At 43.7% G+C, this 18,861-nt stretch overlaps 2 protein-coding genes across 2 annotated transcripts in view; one reads left to right on the forward strand and one right to left on the reverse strand.

Moving 5' to 3' along the window:
* Positions 1 to 770: 770 nt before the first annotated feature.
* LOC146173172 (uncharacterized) lies at positions 771 to 10,920 on the forward strand. Its single transcript, XM_084584751.1, has 2 exons — positions 771 to 1,130; positions 8,848 to 10,920. The coding sequence occupies exons 1-2, from the start codon at positions 846 to 848 to the stop codon at positions 9,991 to 9,993; spliced, it is 1,431 nt and encodes a 476-aa protein (XP_084440877.1). The 5' UTR covers positions 771 to 845; the 3' UTR covers positions 9,994 to 10,920.
* A 272-nt stretch (positions 10,921 to 11,192) lies between these two features.
* LOC146173173 (venom metalloproteinase Antarease-like) overlaps positions 11,193 to 18,861 on the reverse strand; it is a 28,001-nt gene continuing 20,332 nt past the window's right edge. The window contains exons 12-13 of the mRNA XM_084585150.1: positions 13,103 to 13,228; positions 11,193 to 11,228 (exon numbers count right to left, since the gene is read on the reverse strand). Coding sequence (XP_084441276.1) covers positions 11,193 to 11,228; positions 13,103 to 13,228 — 162 coding nt within the window. The remainder of the gene's footprint in view (positions 11,229 to 13,102; positions 13,229 to 18,861) is intronic.

An 18,861-nucleotide genomic window follows, 5' to 3' on the forward strand; every position in this document is an offset into this window, starting at 1 on the left:
GAGGCACATTGTGTTTAGTACTGCTGAAGTCCTCACAAGGAAACCGTATAACTTTCTTGGAACGCAGCAGAGCAGGTAACAACACAAAGCATAGGAAGCACATACAAACACAAGGACAACGCTGCACTGACAACATAACCTTCTTAATGTTAAGGTTATGAAAAAGATGAAGGACAAGTTAGCAAGGAAAATTTATGAAGCATGTGTAATTGCTGACTTGGGAGACCAATGTGTCAGTATGCCATCAGTAGTTTTGTTGAAGAAGAAATTAGAATTTTTGCGCAAACCAGCAGGATATTAAAGACATGGAAGAACTTGGCTGCAGACGTAAGTGAAGGGAGAAGATGTGCGGTTTCTTGTCACTATAGTTGTCAGGGTAGCGTTGTCCTTGTGTTTGTGTGTGCTTCTTATGCTTTGTGTTGTTACCTGCTCTGCTGCTTTCTTCCAAGAGATGTGTGACCAACTAGCTCAGCGTTCGACTCTATTATTGAAACCGCATAAATCTTGCAAGAGAGGTTTGAACATTATTGTTTGTCTCTATGTGCCATTCTACATCGATATGTTTAATCTCACGTTCTCAGAGTGTGCACCTTATTTACAACTAAACTTTAGTTTGTTGTTTGCCGTTCTTTCAACGATACGTGTGCATCGATGTAGGCGTTGAAGGCAAGAGAAGAGCCGCTTTTCCACTGAGCGCGCACAACGCAGCAAGCGACGGCGGAGAGGAAAAAGATAACACAAAATGATTGCAGCCTTGGCAACCAGCGCTAAAAAAATAAGAATAGATAGTGCTTTCTGTGGGCGGAAGCCCTTCCCGTTAGAGCAGCTAACGACTGCTGAAGGTAATGCCGTCGACAGGCTTGCGGTACACATTGGTCGGCTTCGACGCGGACCTGGACTGGAGGCCCTTGTGTTTCGTTAACCCAATTCCGCCGAACAGGATATGCCGTGCCTGTGGAGTCGTATGTAGGGTGACTGTACTGCTTCCCTGCATGCATCTGCTGTGCCAGTGCTGCTACGAGCAGTGCGTCCACGAGGGTGTAAGGGTCTGCCCTCTGGACGAACAACGTTGCTCGGACGAAGACGTCGTCTGGACTGAGTTTCCTACCGAAGAAATACTAAGAAGACAGGTAAGAATGGCTTCTGAAACTGCCTTCTTCCCAGTTTCCAGTATGCGCTTTCTTCTGGTTGGTACTATTTTTAGTGCAGTGCACCAACAACCTATTTCAATATGATCAGAGTCCACAAAGTTCACAGGCTATTCTTGTAATTATACAGAGCATGAACCGTTTCATATAGCCCGGATTCAATTCTTGTAACCTAAATATGTGGTGTAACAATGCTAAAGTTAAATGACGTCACAATCCAACGAATCTGCTGGGAGGCCGTAAAAAATATCTTTATTCTTGCCCCAGCCACTCATCTTGCTACATCAGTGGGCATGCAGTGATGGAGGAGAATACAGTCTCTTTGTGTAGAACTCGCTTCATTGCTGCTGCACGATTCAAGAATGTTCCCCCCCTGCTGCTCCTTTTCAATATCGCATAGCGCTAATACAATACCATGCTTGTCAAACAATAATATCATTAGAGAAAAAAGCATGACAGGAAAAGAAGATGCACTAACACAGCACTGATAGAGGCGGTAATTTTACAGAAAAATTTTGCTTTGAGCTTTTGTAGGGGTATAGATGTCATGACCCTTATGTCTAGCTGTTGAGTAGTCTGCAGCGCTGTGCTCTACGAGGCTCTTTGCTGGCATATGGGTTCAGCACAACTTCCTAAAAAGCACGCGAAACATTGGCCGCGTTTTTTTTTTAATTCAAGTGACCGCGCTTATCAGTGCAAGCTTCTGGTTGTCCTCTTGTATATTTCAAACCTTGCCCTATCGTAGGATAATGGCGGGAAACGCCATTGCTTTGTTTCTCTCTTTTGCTCTAGCCCCAGCTCTATAGTAAAATGATTCAACTTTAAATGACACTCGACAAATAGATCCTGCGGACGACGTTGGTTGTTTTTTCGCCAACCATGCAGTCAAAGATGCAAACAAAAATTCCAGGGGCACACTTAAGTGCTTAGGTGCATTAATCCGAAATCATTCCGAGTATTCTGTCACGCTGCCTGGTGCATTCGCCCGACATTACGCTCACGAACCTCGGTCGCACTCGCCCAGAAATCTTATGCGTTTTGAATTTTAATTTATTTATTTATTTATTTATTTATTTATTTATTTATTTATTTATTTATTTATTTATTTATTTATTTATTTATTTATTTATTTATTTATTTATTTCCAAATACTGCAGGCAGCAGCGCTGCCCAAGCAGGAGAGGGGTTACATGTTCTGCAATAACAGTTCAGCAAACATATTTTCATTGGTGCATTCAACAATAAATTGAGGCAAACGGTCCCACTGATGTGTTGTGAGGGGAAAGTATGAATTCTGGTAAAGTTCTGCACAGAGTGAGAGTGATTTGTGGTGGGAAGTTGATAAACGTGACAATGTTTACTGCATAGCGTGAAGGGCACAACAGAGTGTTGTGCCCAACACAAGATTGTTGCAGTTTTACACAAGGCGTGAAAAGATGTGGAGATCGTATAGTGCTCTCGAGCCTGGAACATGGAAGCTAATCTGTTTATAGTGGTGAGGGTTCAAACATCAGTGACGGCAATGTCTTTTCTTTATTAACAGATTGTGCGGACACACTATGTCCACAAACCCTATCCACGCTACTCATGAGTAGAGAAATGCTTTCGTTTTAAAACAAACGCCATTCAAACTGTTAAAACGAAACAGCACTTAATATTTACCCAGCGTATGTGGTTTTGTGGAGTTTTTATGCTTCAAATAAAGAATCTTAGGAGAGCCGTGAGCAGAAATATATCAATAGTTGTGTAATTGTGATTACATATATACTTCATTTACTACTCAAAGCTTGGCTTAAATTAGGCTGCCCCATGATGCTGCCAATGACAAAACCAAAACAAGCTGTGTGCGGCGTCTCTTATAGCCCATGTGCAGCATCTCAAAGTTGTGCGGAATGTTGCCCTCCTTCCGGAGCAGGTCGCGCAATTGAAACTCTTTCAAGGGTAAACTGGCCTTTAAAAAAAGTCGCTTGATAAGCTAGGGTGCAACGCGGGGAAGCGGCGACGCGTCGGCGCAGGTATGCATGAAGCTAGCAGGGATTCGGCGCCCCCAACCCGGTGCCGCTCATTCGTCGGACATCCAGACACTTGCACTGGAGCAAAATTGGAAATAAACTTTCAATCCAATGTCGAAGCAGATTGAACTGATTGCAAATGAATTGAAATTAAAAATTAGCTTTCAATGCAATATAAAGACGTGCTCTAACTGAGCCGTGTGAACTGGTTAAAGGAGAACCTTATACGCAGTTTGAAAGTCGATTTTCAGAAATGTGGGCTAGTAGCCTACGCGATAGCGTCATAACTTTAAAGGAAGAATTTAAGTGTCCCCCATAATGTTTTGCTTCGTGCTCGAAATGCCTGGATCGGAAACATTTTTTTTCTGTTGAATACGTCAAGAGAGCGGAGATATCTCCTACTGCAAATGAAGTCGCGCAGCAGGGATCCCAGCTGCGTCAATAATTTACTCAAAGCGACAAATAAACATGTTCGCGACCGACAACGGGGATAAATATTAGGACAATGACAACTAATATCACCCAATTAAAGCTTTAAAGGGACAGTATACTTAGTTTCCAGCAATATTTTTGTTGTTTCATTGGAAAACTTCATCTCATAATTTACGAATACCCGATTGTGCAGCTGAGAAGCATGACAGAAGAATTTAAAACCTTATTTTTTTATATGGTAGTCTTTTTTTTTGCAGTTGTCCGCGTCTGCAAACACTGTCGTTAGGGACACCCCATGTAGTATAGTAATTCTATGTAACTCTGCGAGCACAAGGACTGCCATGCCGCTTGAGTTGCATGCAGAAGCAAAATGTGTCATTAACTAAGGTACACAGATTTTGTTAAAACTATAAATTAAAGTAATAAAATAGCTTGAAATAGAATCAAATTAATAAACCAACTAAATAAATGTGGTGAAATCTACTGCCGGCACAAAAACACACTTTTGCTTATAGAAGCGCTGCTGATGGCAGTGCCGCTGCAAGTATGATGGCATCTTCGTGCGGTTTTCTCTTTTGGACGCTGTCACGAAATCGGCGCCCATTTTCAGCAAGCCGGTACAGCGCTAGGCGCGCGCGGCGTCGCGTGGAAGGCATGGAGAGCAAACCCCCCTTCCCCGCGCGGGAGAGCGCGTAGCTTTGTACGCGTTGCCGTGGCCCTCTTTCCCATTTCCCGGGGAGGACGGTGGTTCATCGGCCAGGAATGTGCCAGGCCTTTCGAGAAGGTTCTATGGGACCTGGCCAATGACGACGCGCGGCTCGACGGGAGGAGAAGAGGGAGCTATAACCAGCGAAGCTATGTGTGTGTGCGCGCTAGCTTTGACGCGTGCTAACAAACAGACGCGGCGCGCCCTATTTAAAGCGACCGCGCCGCTTGTTGTGTCAGCCAGTCAGCCAGTCATTCAGTTCGTCAGCGTTTTGCTACGTGATCGCCTCTGCTTCGGCTGGACTCCCGGGGATCACCCGCTGCTGGCAAGCCCACGGACTTTCAAGGGAGCGGCGCTCGTCTCGTATGGCGGCCACATCGTGACTCTTGAGGCGTCGGACTGCAACAGTGCCCGGTGAACAATTTGGTGTTTGTTTATGTACTCTCTCGTGTTTCATCTGTTGTAAAGCCTCTACGTTATTGGATACCTGTGTAATTGCATGCTTAGCGTTTGTATTCTGTGAACCTCTCGTCTATGTATTTCAAGTGATCTTGTGTATTCCTTTGTGTCGTCTCTTGCTGTGCATAAATTGTGTTTTGTTTGTTACTTCTGACTCCGATCCTTTCTCTGGTTTGAACCGGCGACCGCTGGGCACCAAACGACCACCCCCTTCTGTCACCACAAGGTAGTTGAATTCCGGCTGAGCTTGCCACGCAGGTCGAGGGCATCTCCTTTGCGACCGGAACAGCTACCCCCACTCACTCAAAGGGTGTCTGGGAGTATGCGCACCGTTAAGGGCGCATCGTTAATAATACCCCCTTAATTATTAACGGGTGACAATTATTCTGGCGTCCGCGACAGGACGTTTGGTGCATTCAAGCTCAGAGGACGGAGAACGAGTTGGAAGAGTTTACGAAGAGGTCGTAAACAGTGTAACAGCAGAGCGATAGCTAGAGGTACCGCGCTGAAGCGGTTTTGTGAGGGTCCATTGAGAGTGCTATATGTTAGCATTAGGCAGTTCAGATTGAAGATGAATCTCAAGGAGATTATTGCGTTGGGCCTAGAGAAAGGTCTAAAAGGAGCTGAACTGCGGGAATGGGTGGACCGAAAAGAAAGAGAGGTTCGAGAAGAGGCTGAGAAAGAAAGAGAGAGGCAAAGAGAAGAACGAGAGAAAGAATGGCTCAGGAAGCAAGCAGAGGCAAAGAGACAAGCAGAAGAAAGAGAAAAAGAATGGCTCAGGAAGCAAGCAGAGGCAAAGAGACAAGAAGAAGAAAGAGAAAAAGAATGGCTCAGGAAGAGAGCCGAAAGAGAAAAAGAATGGCTGAGGAAGCAGGCAGAAAAAGAAAAAGAATTCTTAAAAGAGAGAGATATCCTTCTCAAAAAGCTGGCTGAAGTTCGGCGTTTGAAAGGTATTACCGAGCCTCCGGAGGTTACCTTTCCTTATATTAGAAAGTACAGTGAACCAAGCGATACTGTAGAAACTGGCTCCAGCAGCCAGAATGAGGTTGTGGATCAGCGTGTTCCTGCAACAGAAACTTCAGATGACCGAACTGAAGTTCATAATTCTCAGAAAAAAGAGATTGTGCCCTCCGAGACGACAGGTTGCAGAGAAGCTGCAACGGCAGATGTCGAGCCAGAAACCTCGGTGTTTTCAAAGCCTGAAGATGAAGAAGGGCAGGATTGTAGCTCCTCATTAAATGACACCATGGCTGAGTGCATGAGTGACCGGGATAAGGAGACTTCAAATTGCAGTGAGCACGAAAGCTGGGATGAAGGTGGCAGTGCAGATCCTAACCTTGAGGATTCAGAAAGGGAAGAAAGCGAAGACTGCACTGCAATGAAAAGTTTCAAGAAACATTTTAAGGAACAGGAGGTAACCAAAAGTGAGGATAATGAGTCCCTAGTTGAAAATGAGTCCTGCTTTGAGAAGGTACGACTTAAGATCGCAAAGAAAAGAAAGAAAATGAAAAGGATTAAGGGAGAACAAAGTTCTCAAAAAGACGCTCCTTTCAGACAGCAATGTTCTGATTATGCGGGTAAAACCGGATCAAACGTTCCTCGGACAAAGGTGCGAATAAAAGTGAAAATGAAAAGAAACAACTTCAGACCTGCCAAGTCAGGTGAAATGGAGCCGGAAAAGTCAAGAAGAAAGAAAAGGAAGAACTTACTGAAGGACTTGAAGCGCAAGGAGAACAGCTCAAACAGAGAAGAAACTGGGCGGCCGGCACGGAATAATATTAGGCCTGCAGACAACATTTCTCTCCGCGAGCGTAGTGTTAGGGCCCCCAGATACAAGGGCCAAACTACTTCTGATCGGCAAATAGACAATATAAGGAAGATCGAAGCGCGAATGAGGAAGAAAAGCAGGACACGCGTGAGAAAGAAGTACCAGTGCTTCGTAAGAAAGAAAACTGGCGTATCTGAAAGTTGGAGAGGAACCGATACGTTCCAAGAAGGTGCATCCCGAGTGTGGAAATATAGGCGAAAGCATGGCTTAGGTTTGGGTGCTGCACATTTGAATATTTGTGTGTTTCTATGTTACTGATACTTGGCATGTATCCAACAACAGTATGTTGCTATGTTTGTGAATTTCATGGCATTGATGTGTGAATTTCGTAAGGCGTTATTACAGTTTGTGAAATTTGTGCAATGTGTGTGATATGGTCATTTGCCCCATATATTTGTGAGCGCATGCATGTGCGCGCGATGTTCGTGGTTATTGTGAATATTGTGGGACAATATTCTTTAAGGGAGGGGCAGTGTCACGAAATCGGCGCCCATTTTCAGCAAGCCGGTACAGCGCTAGGCGCGCGCGGCGTCGCGTGGAAGGCATGGAGAGCAAACCCCCCTTCCCCGCGCGGGAGAGCGCGTAGCTTTGTACGCGTTGCCGTGGCCCTCTTTCCCATTTCCCGGGGAGGACGGTGGTTCATCGGCCAGGAATGTGCCAGGCCTTTCGAGAAGGTTCTATGGGACCTGGCCAATGACGACGCGCGGCTCGACGGGAGGAGAAGAGGGAGCTATAACCAGCGAAGCTATGTGTGTGTGCGCGCTAGCTTTGACGCGTGCTAACAAACAGACGCGGCGCGCCCTATTTAAAGCGACCGCGCCGCTTGTTGAGTCAGTCAGTCAGCGAGTCAGTCAGTTCGTCAGTTTTGCGACGTGCTCGCCTGAGCTTCGACTGGACTCCCGGGGATCACCCGCTGCTGGCAAGCCCACGGACTTTCAAGGGAGCGGCGCTCGTCTCGTATGGCGGCCACATCGTGACTCTTGAGGCGTCGGACTGCAACAGTGCCCGGTGAACAATTTGGTGTTTGTTTATGTACTCTCTCGTGTTTCATCTGTTGTAAAGCCTCTACGTTATTGGATACCTGTGTAATTGCATGCTTAGCGTTTGTATTCTGTGAACCTCTCGTCTATGTATTTCAAGTGATCTTGTGTATTCCTTTGTGTCGTCTCTTGCTGTGCATAAATTGTGTTTTGTTTGTTACTTCTGACTCCGATCCTTTCTCTGGTTTGAACCGGCGACCGCTGGACACCAAACGACCACCCCCTTCTGTCACCACAAGGTAGTTGAATTCCGGCTGAGCTTGCCACGCAGGTCGAGGGCATCTCCTTTGCGACCGGAACAGCTACCCCCACTCACTCAAAGGGTGTCTGGGAGTATGCGCACCGTTAAGGGCGCATCGTTAATAATACCCCCTTAATTATTAACGGGTGACAGACGCATTTAAGAAAACATGATTCAAGGAACACTAAAGAATTACGTATCTGTAATTTATTGAAAGGAAAAAACTAGGTTGTCTTAAATTTATATGAACACAAATACCTGTCTGTATGACGGTGTGGCATAATTATAAAATGTAGTACATTCACCTCAGACGCTCGAAACAGATTAAATGTCAATAAAGTGCCAGAAAAGACCCAATATAACGCCACCATCTGCTAAAACCTGACTTCCATGATCAATTTAAAATAAAAAGCCCTGGTTAAACTGCGAGTTCTTCCCTCGATACTGCGACCAAGATGGTAAGATATACCACAATGTGCCGCGATTTTCATACTCGGATCCGGCAATAGACTATCCCTCTAAAATTTTTTTATGTGCATATAATCATGGAAAAACTTTCTAAATGTAACTAGCCAGTCGTATCCGGGATCCGGCTAGGCAGGTAATAGAGAGATTTAGCTTAACGTGATCCGCGATCCGCTACCGTGATCTGCCACCGTGCGTTTTACTGCGCATGCCCAGATCTCCTTGACGCCAATAGATGGCGCCACATACTTGATGTCGGCACATAGACCTGCCGCGTCGGGACCAATCAGCTTGTGCGTCCCACCCACGCGCGGTAGAGGGTCACGGTGGCAGATCGCGGATCACGGTATGCTAAATCTCTCTAATGTGAACGCAACAGACTCTTCGTGCCAATTGGTTCTATCTCAAAACCTCCTTTATGAATACACACTTAGAAACGCTCGCACGTCTATAAGATTATTATTTTATGTCGCTGGAGATGAGGTCTCTAAAACTGGCGTTATTCTTATATTGCAGGTAAAATGCTGGAATGAAGCAACAGGCTGTGCGGACGTGATGGCCGCTTCAGAGGTTTGCCGGCACTTCCAGCAAGAATGTATGCACCACTCGGTTTCCTGCCCCAAATGTTTGGCAACTGTTGTTCACAGTGACGTGTGCATGCACCTGAGATCCAATTGTCGCATTTCTATGATCGCCTGTACGTCGGAACACGAAGGATTATCCCGTTTCAACGACAGAAGAGAGTTTTTCTCAGCTTTCAGCTTAGCACCGGAACAGCAGACGTATGAAATAAGGACATTTCTTGAGCGGATGTTTGTTGAGCGAGAATCACATGACGACAGGTTAAATGAATTGTGCCACAGCATGAACACCTTGAAAGAAGCTCTGAGGCACGAAATGGCCACTTTAAGCGAAAGTTTCAGGGAAGTGCCAGACCTAATAAGAGAGAGTCAGAACAGCTTCACGAGGAGCATGAGCGAAATGACCGCCAGTAATGAGCACATAAAAATATGTCTGAATGCAAGAAAGTTGCAGACAGAAAACCTTGCCCGTGATGTAAACACTATAAAGGCCACACTTAAAGACGAGCTTGTCAATCCGATGAGAAATAAAACTGAGAGGTTAGCGCACATTGCCGACGCCATTGGAACAACCACGGCCGCAGCTGAACAAAGGAGCGAGAAGACACTGCATTGGACCAAAGAGCTATTCAGGATGGCCGCACTCCAGATGGATCAGTGCGCCTTCTTTATCAAAGGTGTGGGAGCACACCGCTGCAAATCTTTGCAAGAAGGCTTTTCTGACTATGCCCATGAGAAAGTATACCTTCGTGGGTACTGCATATCACCTGGAGTGAGGTTCCGGAATGCACGTGATTCGACGACGCTGCATGCTCTTTTGCAACTGCACAAGGGGGATATGGATGACTCTGTTACCTGGCCATTCGCATTCAAAGTTAAGTTCAGCGTTTTGAATGCACTGAGCGATGCGAAAAAGGAAATCATAGTTATGCCGGATCCTTTCAGAAACATTGATCGGCCCCCAAACACAAGCAGTGAGCTCTTTTGGCTTAATGATCATTCCCTGCGTCTAAGTGACCCTAACTGGGATGGTTATTTGTATAACGATCGACTTGTTGTGGAATCGCAGTTGCTGCTATGAACGCAACTGCAGTGATATCAGCACCCAGTTCGACTTTCGGTCTGAAAGGCTACTTTTCTATCTAGCTCTCCTATCCCGTATCCAAAGTGGTTCATGTTAAAATTTTCTACAATCTCCGAGCCGAAGCTCCAGAACTGCAGCAGGCATCTTTAGCATTGTCTTTATGAACGAGGACTTCAGGTGTAAAATTAAACGCATGTTCATATGTGAGGGCCCTTTCTTATAGCCTATTGAAGCAAAACTAAAAACTGTACTTTCATCAGTTGTAGATAGTTTTAGCAACGATACTGAATCAACTCGGCATCTGAAGCATTGATGATGCTTCTATGGGAAGTGAGAAGTCTATCAGAAGTTCCTTCTGTCAGAAGGCGGGGCAGAAATCCTCTCAACAGAATGTTTATGGTATTGTCTTACCCCAGTGACTTAGAGTGTCATTCCTTGGTCTTTGCCTTCACTGTTGATTGCCAATAATGCGCTCATATAGGTACACGCCTGATCAAGTAGGCCGACGCGCAGTGCCCGCGGGCCGCAAGTACTCACGTGCAAAACAGCCCTAGTGCAAAAGAACCAGGGTCACTAGAATCGGGGCTCACAAGAATGTAGAGGAATTAATATATCACCGCTGTATTTTCAAGCGTCACATTACCTATACTGCACTTCGACATTCAAAGCCTTCAACGGGTCACATACCGAGGACGGAACAGCGCTAAAGAAGATGTTTGGTAATAAATGTTTCACTGATATTAGGCGAATGCAACGTTGCGATTTGTGCGTACCTTTGGCAATCCTCTTACGAAACATTAGAAGAACGCACCCAACCAAAGCTTTTGATTCTATATTGATCTAAATGCCGCTTATCGAAGAACAGTTCCGGCCCCTAGTCTCATTTAGGCGTCGATTCGAAGTCATCATCATCATCAGGCTGACTATACCCACTGCAGGGCGAAGGCCTCTCCCATATTTCTCCACTTAACCCGATTCGCAGTGCAAGCTGAAAACTCTAAATACAAACTGGCTATGATGATTTTTCCACTCAAACTCATGCCGAATAAACATACACAAAACATACATACAAAAAGTCGGTTTTTGTATGTATTTTTCAAAAATCACACATAAAGCTTCTTGTGCTTATAATTCGTTTTATTCCGGCAGGCTTCGCAACCTGAAACATTTTTTTCTTTTTGCCGCCCGGGCTCTTGTCAAGGTTTTCTACCACATATTCCACGCACGCAAACCTGCAGAGGAAAATCGGAGACCTCTATGTTTTTTATAGTAATTTACCACCAGAAAAATACGCAAGTACAATCAATATTCGTCAAATATATCTTCAATCCACAAATATTGACCCGAGATTGATTTGGCGGTCTAAGCAGCCAAACTACTTTGTTGTTAAATGTTGTTAAGAAGATACGGACCAGCAGAATATGGTTATAAGAACAAATTGAGCGGGAGCTCTTACGCAAATATGTCAAGAGCATTCTGTGAATACGAAATATAAGAATATTGACCTGCTCCTCCACATGCGACGTGTTTAGTCGTGAATTACGAAGTATAATAAATTAGTCCTTGAGACAAGAAGGAGAATCTGACCATTGAAGCACAATGCCATATTCCTTTTTCTGCAAGAAGTTTTCGCGTTTTTTTTTTATTTGCTTCAAATGCGGCGTCTTGTTTGTAACTTCAATGTTCTGCTGAATATCAAGGAAAGGGACACTGGGCTAATAAATATCGATAAATTGGAAAGTTATGGCTATGTTGCAGGCGAGATAAAACCCAGAAAGCATATTAGCCTTAGCAGCTACCATGCTAATTAAATTGGTATCCAATCGCAATGAAAACGGACGGCGATATTTAAATTCCGCCTTTAATGTCAATAATAGACTGCGTTAAAGGGCTCGCGTCTGCAGGCAGGTTCCCTGGAGGATCCTCGAATGCGTACCTTGTGTCTCTGTTACCTCACACATACTAGATCATCACTATAACGATGTAAGCCGCCACAATATCTGCAATAGTATTTAACGTAACTATAGAGCCGGGCTATAACCAAGCATTCCTGACTCGGGATCCCTGGATCGCGGCAGGTGGATTCCCATATCACCATTCCAGCTCAGATGAATTGCCCAATTCAGCAGCTTCCGACAGCTTTTTGTCACGTGGCGTCATGACGTCATAATATTCCTCAACTAACCAGTCCCTGGCCATGTAAACTGGCAGTTAATGCCTACCAGGGAGATGTCCGTGGTATTTCGTTCGCACCACCGACGCTGACGGGGTTTGTGTGGAATGAGGCATTTACCGCTGTCCCCTTAATACTATCATCATCATCATCTTTACTTTCACTGTAAGGTACATGTACATGGATTATCAGTGTTACAGAAGGAGGTCCCGAAGTATAAACTGTCCGGGGGACCTCCTATGACAGAATGGTTAAGATTAGCAGGTAACATACTAGGCAGTGAAAAAAAGAGTATACAGGCGTGCAGAGAAAAACTATAATATAATACTAACGAGAAACAGTGCAAATAAATTCTAAATAAACAGAACTTCAAACAAAAAATGCACAAATTGCAGAAATTAGCGCATTATTGGTACAAGAATAAATAAAATGTAAACACGGAAACTATGATCCAGACAAAACATCTTTAGTCGGTGGAACAAAACAAGGTAGAAAATAAATCGGTCCTTAATGAACGATGAAATGAATGAATAGTACACTGTGCTTTAATTTCAGGAGGCAGTGAATTCCAAACAGATAGGCCTGAGAAGTATGCAGTTTGTTTCCCGTAATTGGTCCTGATTTTCGGTAGTAGTAGATTATGATGTTCAGCAAATCTGGTGTTGTTTTTGTTAAAAAGCTTGGATTACTCAAAACCACTAAGGACGACATGTTTATTACGCGTTTTAAAGATGATTGATACCAACCTAAAATTAAGCTGTAGCGACAATGGCAGTATGTTAAGTGTGCGATAATAATTGAAAACGGATGCACGGTAAGGGCTGAAGGTAAGTATGCGGAGTGCTTGATTTTGAAGGTGGCGAACACATGAAAGGTGAGTGTTGTATGTGTTACCCCATGATGATATGCAATACTGTGAAAGAAACTCTTTACTTTGCCGTTCCCGCAGCTTGTAAAGTCAGGTGCTTCAAGGTCCAAGTGCGAGGTCCGGCGCCTGAAAAGTCGTCTTCTTTTGGGGACAATACATCGCACTTTGCAGCGCTGAATGATAGCAGGTGACTGAAAAAGAGAAAAGGGATAGTTTACATCGTCGTCCCGAGCAAAACAAGGCTGGAATACGTAGCTACAAACACTTTTAGCACATTCTGCGATGACTCATAGATGGCGACACCGCGCGAGGAGAAAGACAGCATCGAACTATAGGTGCTCAAGGCGCCACTCCTTTTTTTCTAGTATGCGCGGGTACAGGAAGGCATCAAAGCAGGGCTCGGCGAATGCATACACGCTACAGAGTGGTGTTATTAATGAATTAGTTTCAAAGCGTTTAGTGCGTCTGGTGTTTAAAGACACTTTGTCCTGGTCGCTTGTAGTAACAACTTTCGCAAATGAAATAATGAAATAGCCGCAGAGCCATGCGAACTGCGTGAACAGCCGCGACGTATATGCGTGGGTGCGAGCTGGTTGAAGTGCTCGGTTTTCTATCGGATGAACACGAATGGCGCTTCGAACTGCAAGCCTTAATCGAAAGCATTTCACTCTCTGCGCCTTATGAATGCACTGTACAGTTTAATTACTACTGCATGACAAATTAAGTAATACTTATGCTTAACCTGAGCTAAGCTATAAGTCGAATGTATGTAGTATCAGCAGGAGAAGCTTTCAAGATGTGGGCGACAGAAAACAATAATCCTCTGGCGCAAAAGAAAATTTCATAACCCATTTATGTATGGGACTATGAGAGATATCAGAGCACATGCATGCTGCATACAATAGGGACATTACAAGGCTACTGAGAGTATGGCAGCCCTGCTTTTTTTTTTCCAGGTATCACACGTCAAGAGCACATACTTCCGCTTGTACATGAATGTTTACAAAGCCCTTAAAGCACACAAATTTAGGAATGAAGTGGTCTTGAAAACGAATTTTTGCATAAATATACCTCTCGCTGATGACCAAAACTGCCGGCAGGCTTATGGTGAAATCGCCACGCCGTAGCTATTCAAAAGATAAAGTCAGCGTGTGCACGTTGTTTTTATACCAGACCAATAAAATACCACAATGCACCTTCTACACTGTGAAAAATGTGTGTGAAATACGAAAATGTGTGTGAAATATTCTGTCCCCGTACAGAGAATATCTGTTCTACTTCACTGACCGAAATACGTTCACGAAAAGAAAAACAGTAATTTTCTCTTTTCCAGCCGACACCTTGTTTGGAAGGGACACAATTCGATATATTTTCGTCGTCTGTTTTATTTGCTGATTTTAACTGGAATAGTAGGTAAATTATAAATAAAAATAGAAATGGTATGGCAACCCCAAAGGCGCTGTCCGACGATAGGCACGGTAACAATTTCGATTTGAAAGAAGATAACTAGCGGCGACACACTGGGGTCCATTTTTGGTTGCGCTGCTACAGTGGTATCTGTTATGCATTTTTCCACTTGCCTCTTTTCGGTAGCTGGACAAATGTGGCGTGGCCAAGTTTATGAGTGCCAGTGAGCATTGCCAGCGCCGAGAGCTATTCGTGAGTTTGAGTTAGCAAGGCTTTCATCTTAATTAAGATGTTCATTGCAGACACTGGCTTCTAACGCAATTTTATCGTCGTTACAGACCGAAAAACACGTGAAATGAAAGACGAGTAATAAAAGAAATATTTAAACCATTATTGTACCTGCGAAATAAAAAAAACTAAACAATAGAAAACACTATCACACAATTTTTTGTCAATTTACAAGAATTTTCTATCAGTTTTAAACAGAAAAACGGTAAAATCAAAGAAACTCAAAAACAGAAAACAGCAGAACCGAACATTTCTGGCAAGACAGCCACCAGAAAATTTCTGTATTTTTCAACAAAAATGTTTTACAGTGTAGAAAGCACTATTGTCTCTACAGCTTCTAGCAGTGCGAAGTATTACCGTGGTTTATACCTTGAACTCAATCAAGTGTGATAGTAGATTCGCAACTTCCATTGTAGCTAGCGCTGCGCACCGCGCCTGTTTCCCGCATAGGTTGCAGCCAACTTGCAGTCAAATTTCACACGGCATGTCAGTAGTAGGCAGGATTCCATAATCCGCCAAAGCTCGAGCTACCTTAGGCTTCAGTGCAGCTTGAGAAATTTGTCTCGCAGCCAGGAGCACAAGAACGGGAATACGGATAATCCCAAGTGCCGGCTCTTACCACTTGCGCCTTCCATTAGCGTGCATGCTGTGAATTCGGGTGCGAAGAGGAGCAGAGTAGCTGTTAGCACCCTGGGCACATGAATAGCGTTATTCCTCAGGGTAGCAGCGCACTGCATAAAACGGCGTGTTTCCTTGATGCTGTCCCTGTCACTCGCTCCTGCTCTTCGAAAAGTCATCGCGAACGGTATCTCCGTCTGTTACCCATTTATTTTGCAGCAGGAGAGGGCGCTCTAGGGCATTTGTCTCCATTACAGTTTTTCATTATGACCCAATAAATTCACCTTTATATTATATAAACACTAAAAGGTCATTCACGGCTTTATAAGTAAATGCTGAGTACACAGGATTCTAAAGCCCCAAGGGATCACTACGTCAGAGTAGCAGATGATACAAAGATAAAAAAAAAAAATATAGTGACATTTTGTGAAGCCGGCAATGTACACAATTACTGACTCTCAGCAGCTATGAGAAACGTAACATACGTAAACAGTAAATAATGAGCCAAACAGTTAAGCTACATAACAAATATGTACAAAGTGGTCACCTATCAGTACATGAACTAAAACTAACCAAACAATTATCTATTATACAACCAATACAATGCTAATGGCTCCGGGAGCAGGAAACATGGCAAGAGAGAATACCCCCACGTTCAGCAGTTTATGCAGATGCCATCCGGCAAAAAAAGTTTCGCAATTTTTGGGAAGATTCGTCTTTATGTTCGGCCAAATATACTTAAGCGCAAATAGCTTCAGGTTCACCTTTCTGTCGCTGGGAAACGTGTCATATTTGCAAATATATAAAGCAAACGTGCTACTATGGAAATTTAAAATAAAAAAACGCTTGTATTCAAAGTGGTGGTAGCACAATATCTCTTCCCTAAAAGTTACAAGCGTACGTGCTAATTTCGTTTCATTTCAATATCATTAACTGGTGGAAATAGTAAACAGAGATTTCATGAAAAAGAAAACGTGAAAATAACGGGGCCCACAGTACATCACAGCATTGCGGTCGCTCACAGGTGTTGGTACTGAGAGCAAGGCCAATTGCGTAGGCTGGTAAAGCCATCAACGTTTACATATATCTTCCCTCTTTGACACGTGCATGCCGACCTGTGTTAAGAGGCTGATTATGTGCTTAACGTTTTTTCGTCATTGTTCACGAAATTTTCATGTTGATTCAAAAGGTCTTACAATGTGTGAGGATCAGCCGAAACTCCAACGGTATATCGTGTTCCTCCTTCGCCAAATTTTACCATGATTATTTGTAGTCATAAATCAGATCTGACCGTTATAAAGTGCAGGAATCTGCTTTCGTGTTTTTGTCGTTGACGTTGCTGCTGACTCCGCAAGCAAGACTTCCCGAAGCTTTCTGCACCGAGATTTAAAAAGCAGAGGGTGTTCATTTCACCTCCTAGGCCCACTGAGACAGTTCCCACAACTCCTACCATGTTGCTGACAACCATGTTCTTTTGAATACAAAGACTCGAATTCTGAGGACGACACCATCCAGTTGTCATTATCGGTAAACAAATATTCTTTATCTCTTTATGAACGTATAGACATTTGAGCCGCAGGAAATTATTTTTTGTCAACAAAAGACTGGAATTATCTTAACACACGCACTTTATACTTTCAAAATCGGCCAGTGGCGGCGCCAAAAGTATTTTTTTTCTTTTTTTCGCTTTCAATAATAGCGGCCTCTGAGATTCGAACGCGGCACCCTGTTGATATCAGCCAAAACAAATTTGTCATCTGTGGACCTTTAAAGACACCCTTGAAGGGAGTCGTCCACGTGGCGTGTCTCGTTAACTGGGAACTGCTGCCGCGAAGGTTGACAAACACCACGAGTTTAAATGAATCAACAGCCTACTGAATAATTTCTTTCCCTTTGGGCATGCATTGGCAATGCCCAGAAGATAACAGCTTTAAGACATGAATGCAGAGGGAGGTGCCTGTCTTTAAAAGCGGGCAAAGGTATATTTGTATAAGCTGACAATATATGGACTATGCACGCCATGCGAAAATTGGTCTTTTTAGCGTTGAAACGTTTTCTAAGGAAGGCGATTTTCATGCTATCTACTAGGTATCGCTCCAGTCGTGTTCTCCAGTTTCTGCCTTGCATGCGTTGCATGTTCATTGGCATAGTAGCAAAAAATATTATAAACCGACTTCTTGCTTCGCACAAGATTTTTGAGTACTGTTACACCGCTGCAAGCCGATAAAGAGAGAACATGACGAATGCCTATGAGATGGGTTTACGCAGATGGGTTATTATGATCATGATTAATCAGTGCCTAATGTTTATGTTCCATTTCGTGTTATCTTTACTGGCTGTGCTGGGTATTCTGTCTGTGGTGAATTTTAATTATTAAGTATCTTCTACCCTGAATTCTGTTCTAGTGTGAGTTCTTGTATTGCGAGTAACGAGCAGTCTACCGATTTTTATCTGTGTCCCCTTAGACGTTCATGGGATAAAAAAAAAAAATAGCTGCGTTATGCTGCTCGAGGTTTCGGTAAATAAATAGCGCGTTTTCTTTTATTGCGCATTTAAATTTGTTTTTCCTCCGTGCACATCAGCTCTTTAATTCACATCGTTCCACGCTAAATAGGAAGATCTCCAAAGCAATGCTGAGGGCAAAATGAAATTACCTTATACAGGCTACCTGTAACGAAAACCGAAGACTTACAACTTGAAAAGCGCGATAAATGAATGTCAGGTATCGAGACCAGATAAACATAGCCCCTTCAGTCGCCAATTAAATTTTCTGGAAGGAAATTTGTTTTTGCACCATGCGTGATCAGTAGGCCAGGCAGAATTCAAATATAAAATATTATGTAAAAAAATATTATATTTTGTTCGCGTCCACATATGTGGACATGATGCCTCAAAGCTGCTACATAAATAAAAACATTGCAATATTTTGTTTATATTTTCTAACTGAATATTAAGCATGAATAGATGTTTTCATCTGAGAACCCCTGAACGCAAATCCGCGTATCACGTACTGCTCTACACGAAATAACGAAGCGCCGCAGACACTTCAACAATTTTGGCATTAAGAAGCCGTATCCACATTTGTGGACGCGAAACTCCCACTGAAGCACTTTTTTATGTCTAAGATAATGAAATCTAGCATGCAACATCTACACTCTCTTATGAACACATTCATTAAAAGACATTGTATTATTAGGCATCGGTTTAGAAAGAGGCATGCAAAAATAACAGCTGCTTATTCGTCCCGCCGCAAAACGCTGCGACTTGCATCTTTACTTGCCGTTTCGCTTTAGCAACAAGAGATGGCGCCACGTACTCGACAGGGCAGGTCCAAATGTTACTGGTGCCAAATTCAAATGGTAAAATTCGCAGTCCGTGTAAAGATGTAGTGAAATTTGTGTCGCGTTCATATATGTGGACGCAGCGCCTGAAGGGGATAGAAGGCACATCCACTTTGAGCAGCCTCGCTGCAGTAGTTCAACTAATATTAGAGCCACTGGGACACGTGTCT

The sequence above is a fragment of the Amblyomma maculatum genome, chromosome 11 (assembly GCF_055883805.1).
Source record: "Amblyomma maculatum isolate TAMU_Amacu chromosome 11, ASM5588380v1, whole genome shotgun sequence".
NCBI classification, from domain to species: domain Eukaryota; kingdom Metazoa; phylum Arthropoda; class Arachnida; order Ixodida; family Ixodidae; genus Amblyomma; species Amblyomma maculatum.

What these genes read in the sequence shown, in the direction of transcription:
- LOC146173172 (XM_084584751.1), top strand. Translation starts at nt 846, where the DNA reads ATGCCGTCGACAGGCTTGCGGTACACATTGGTCGGCTTCGACGCGGAC. An exon ending in AAGAAATACTAAGAAGACAG is followed by an intron (nt 1,131 to 8,847) that starts GTAAGAATGGCT and finishes CTTATATTGCAG; the next exon opens with GTAAAATGCTGGAATGAAGC.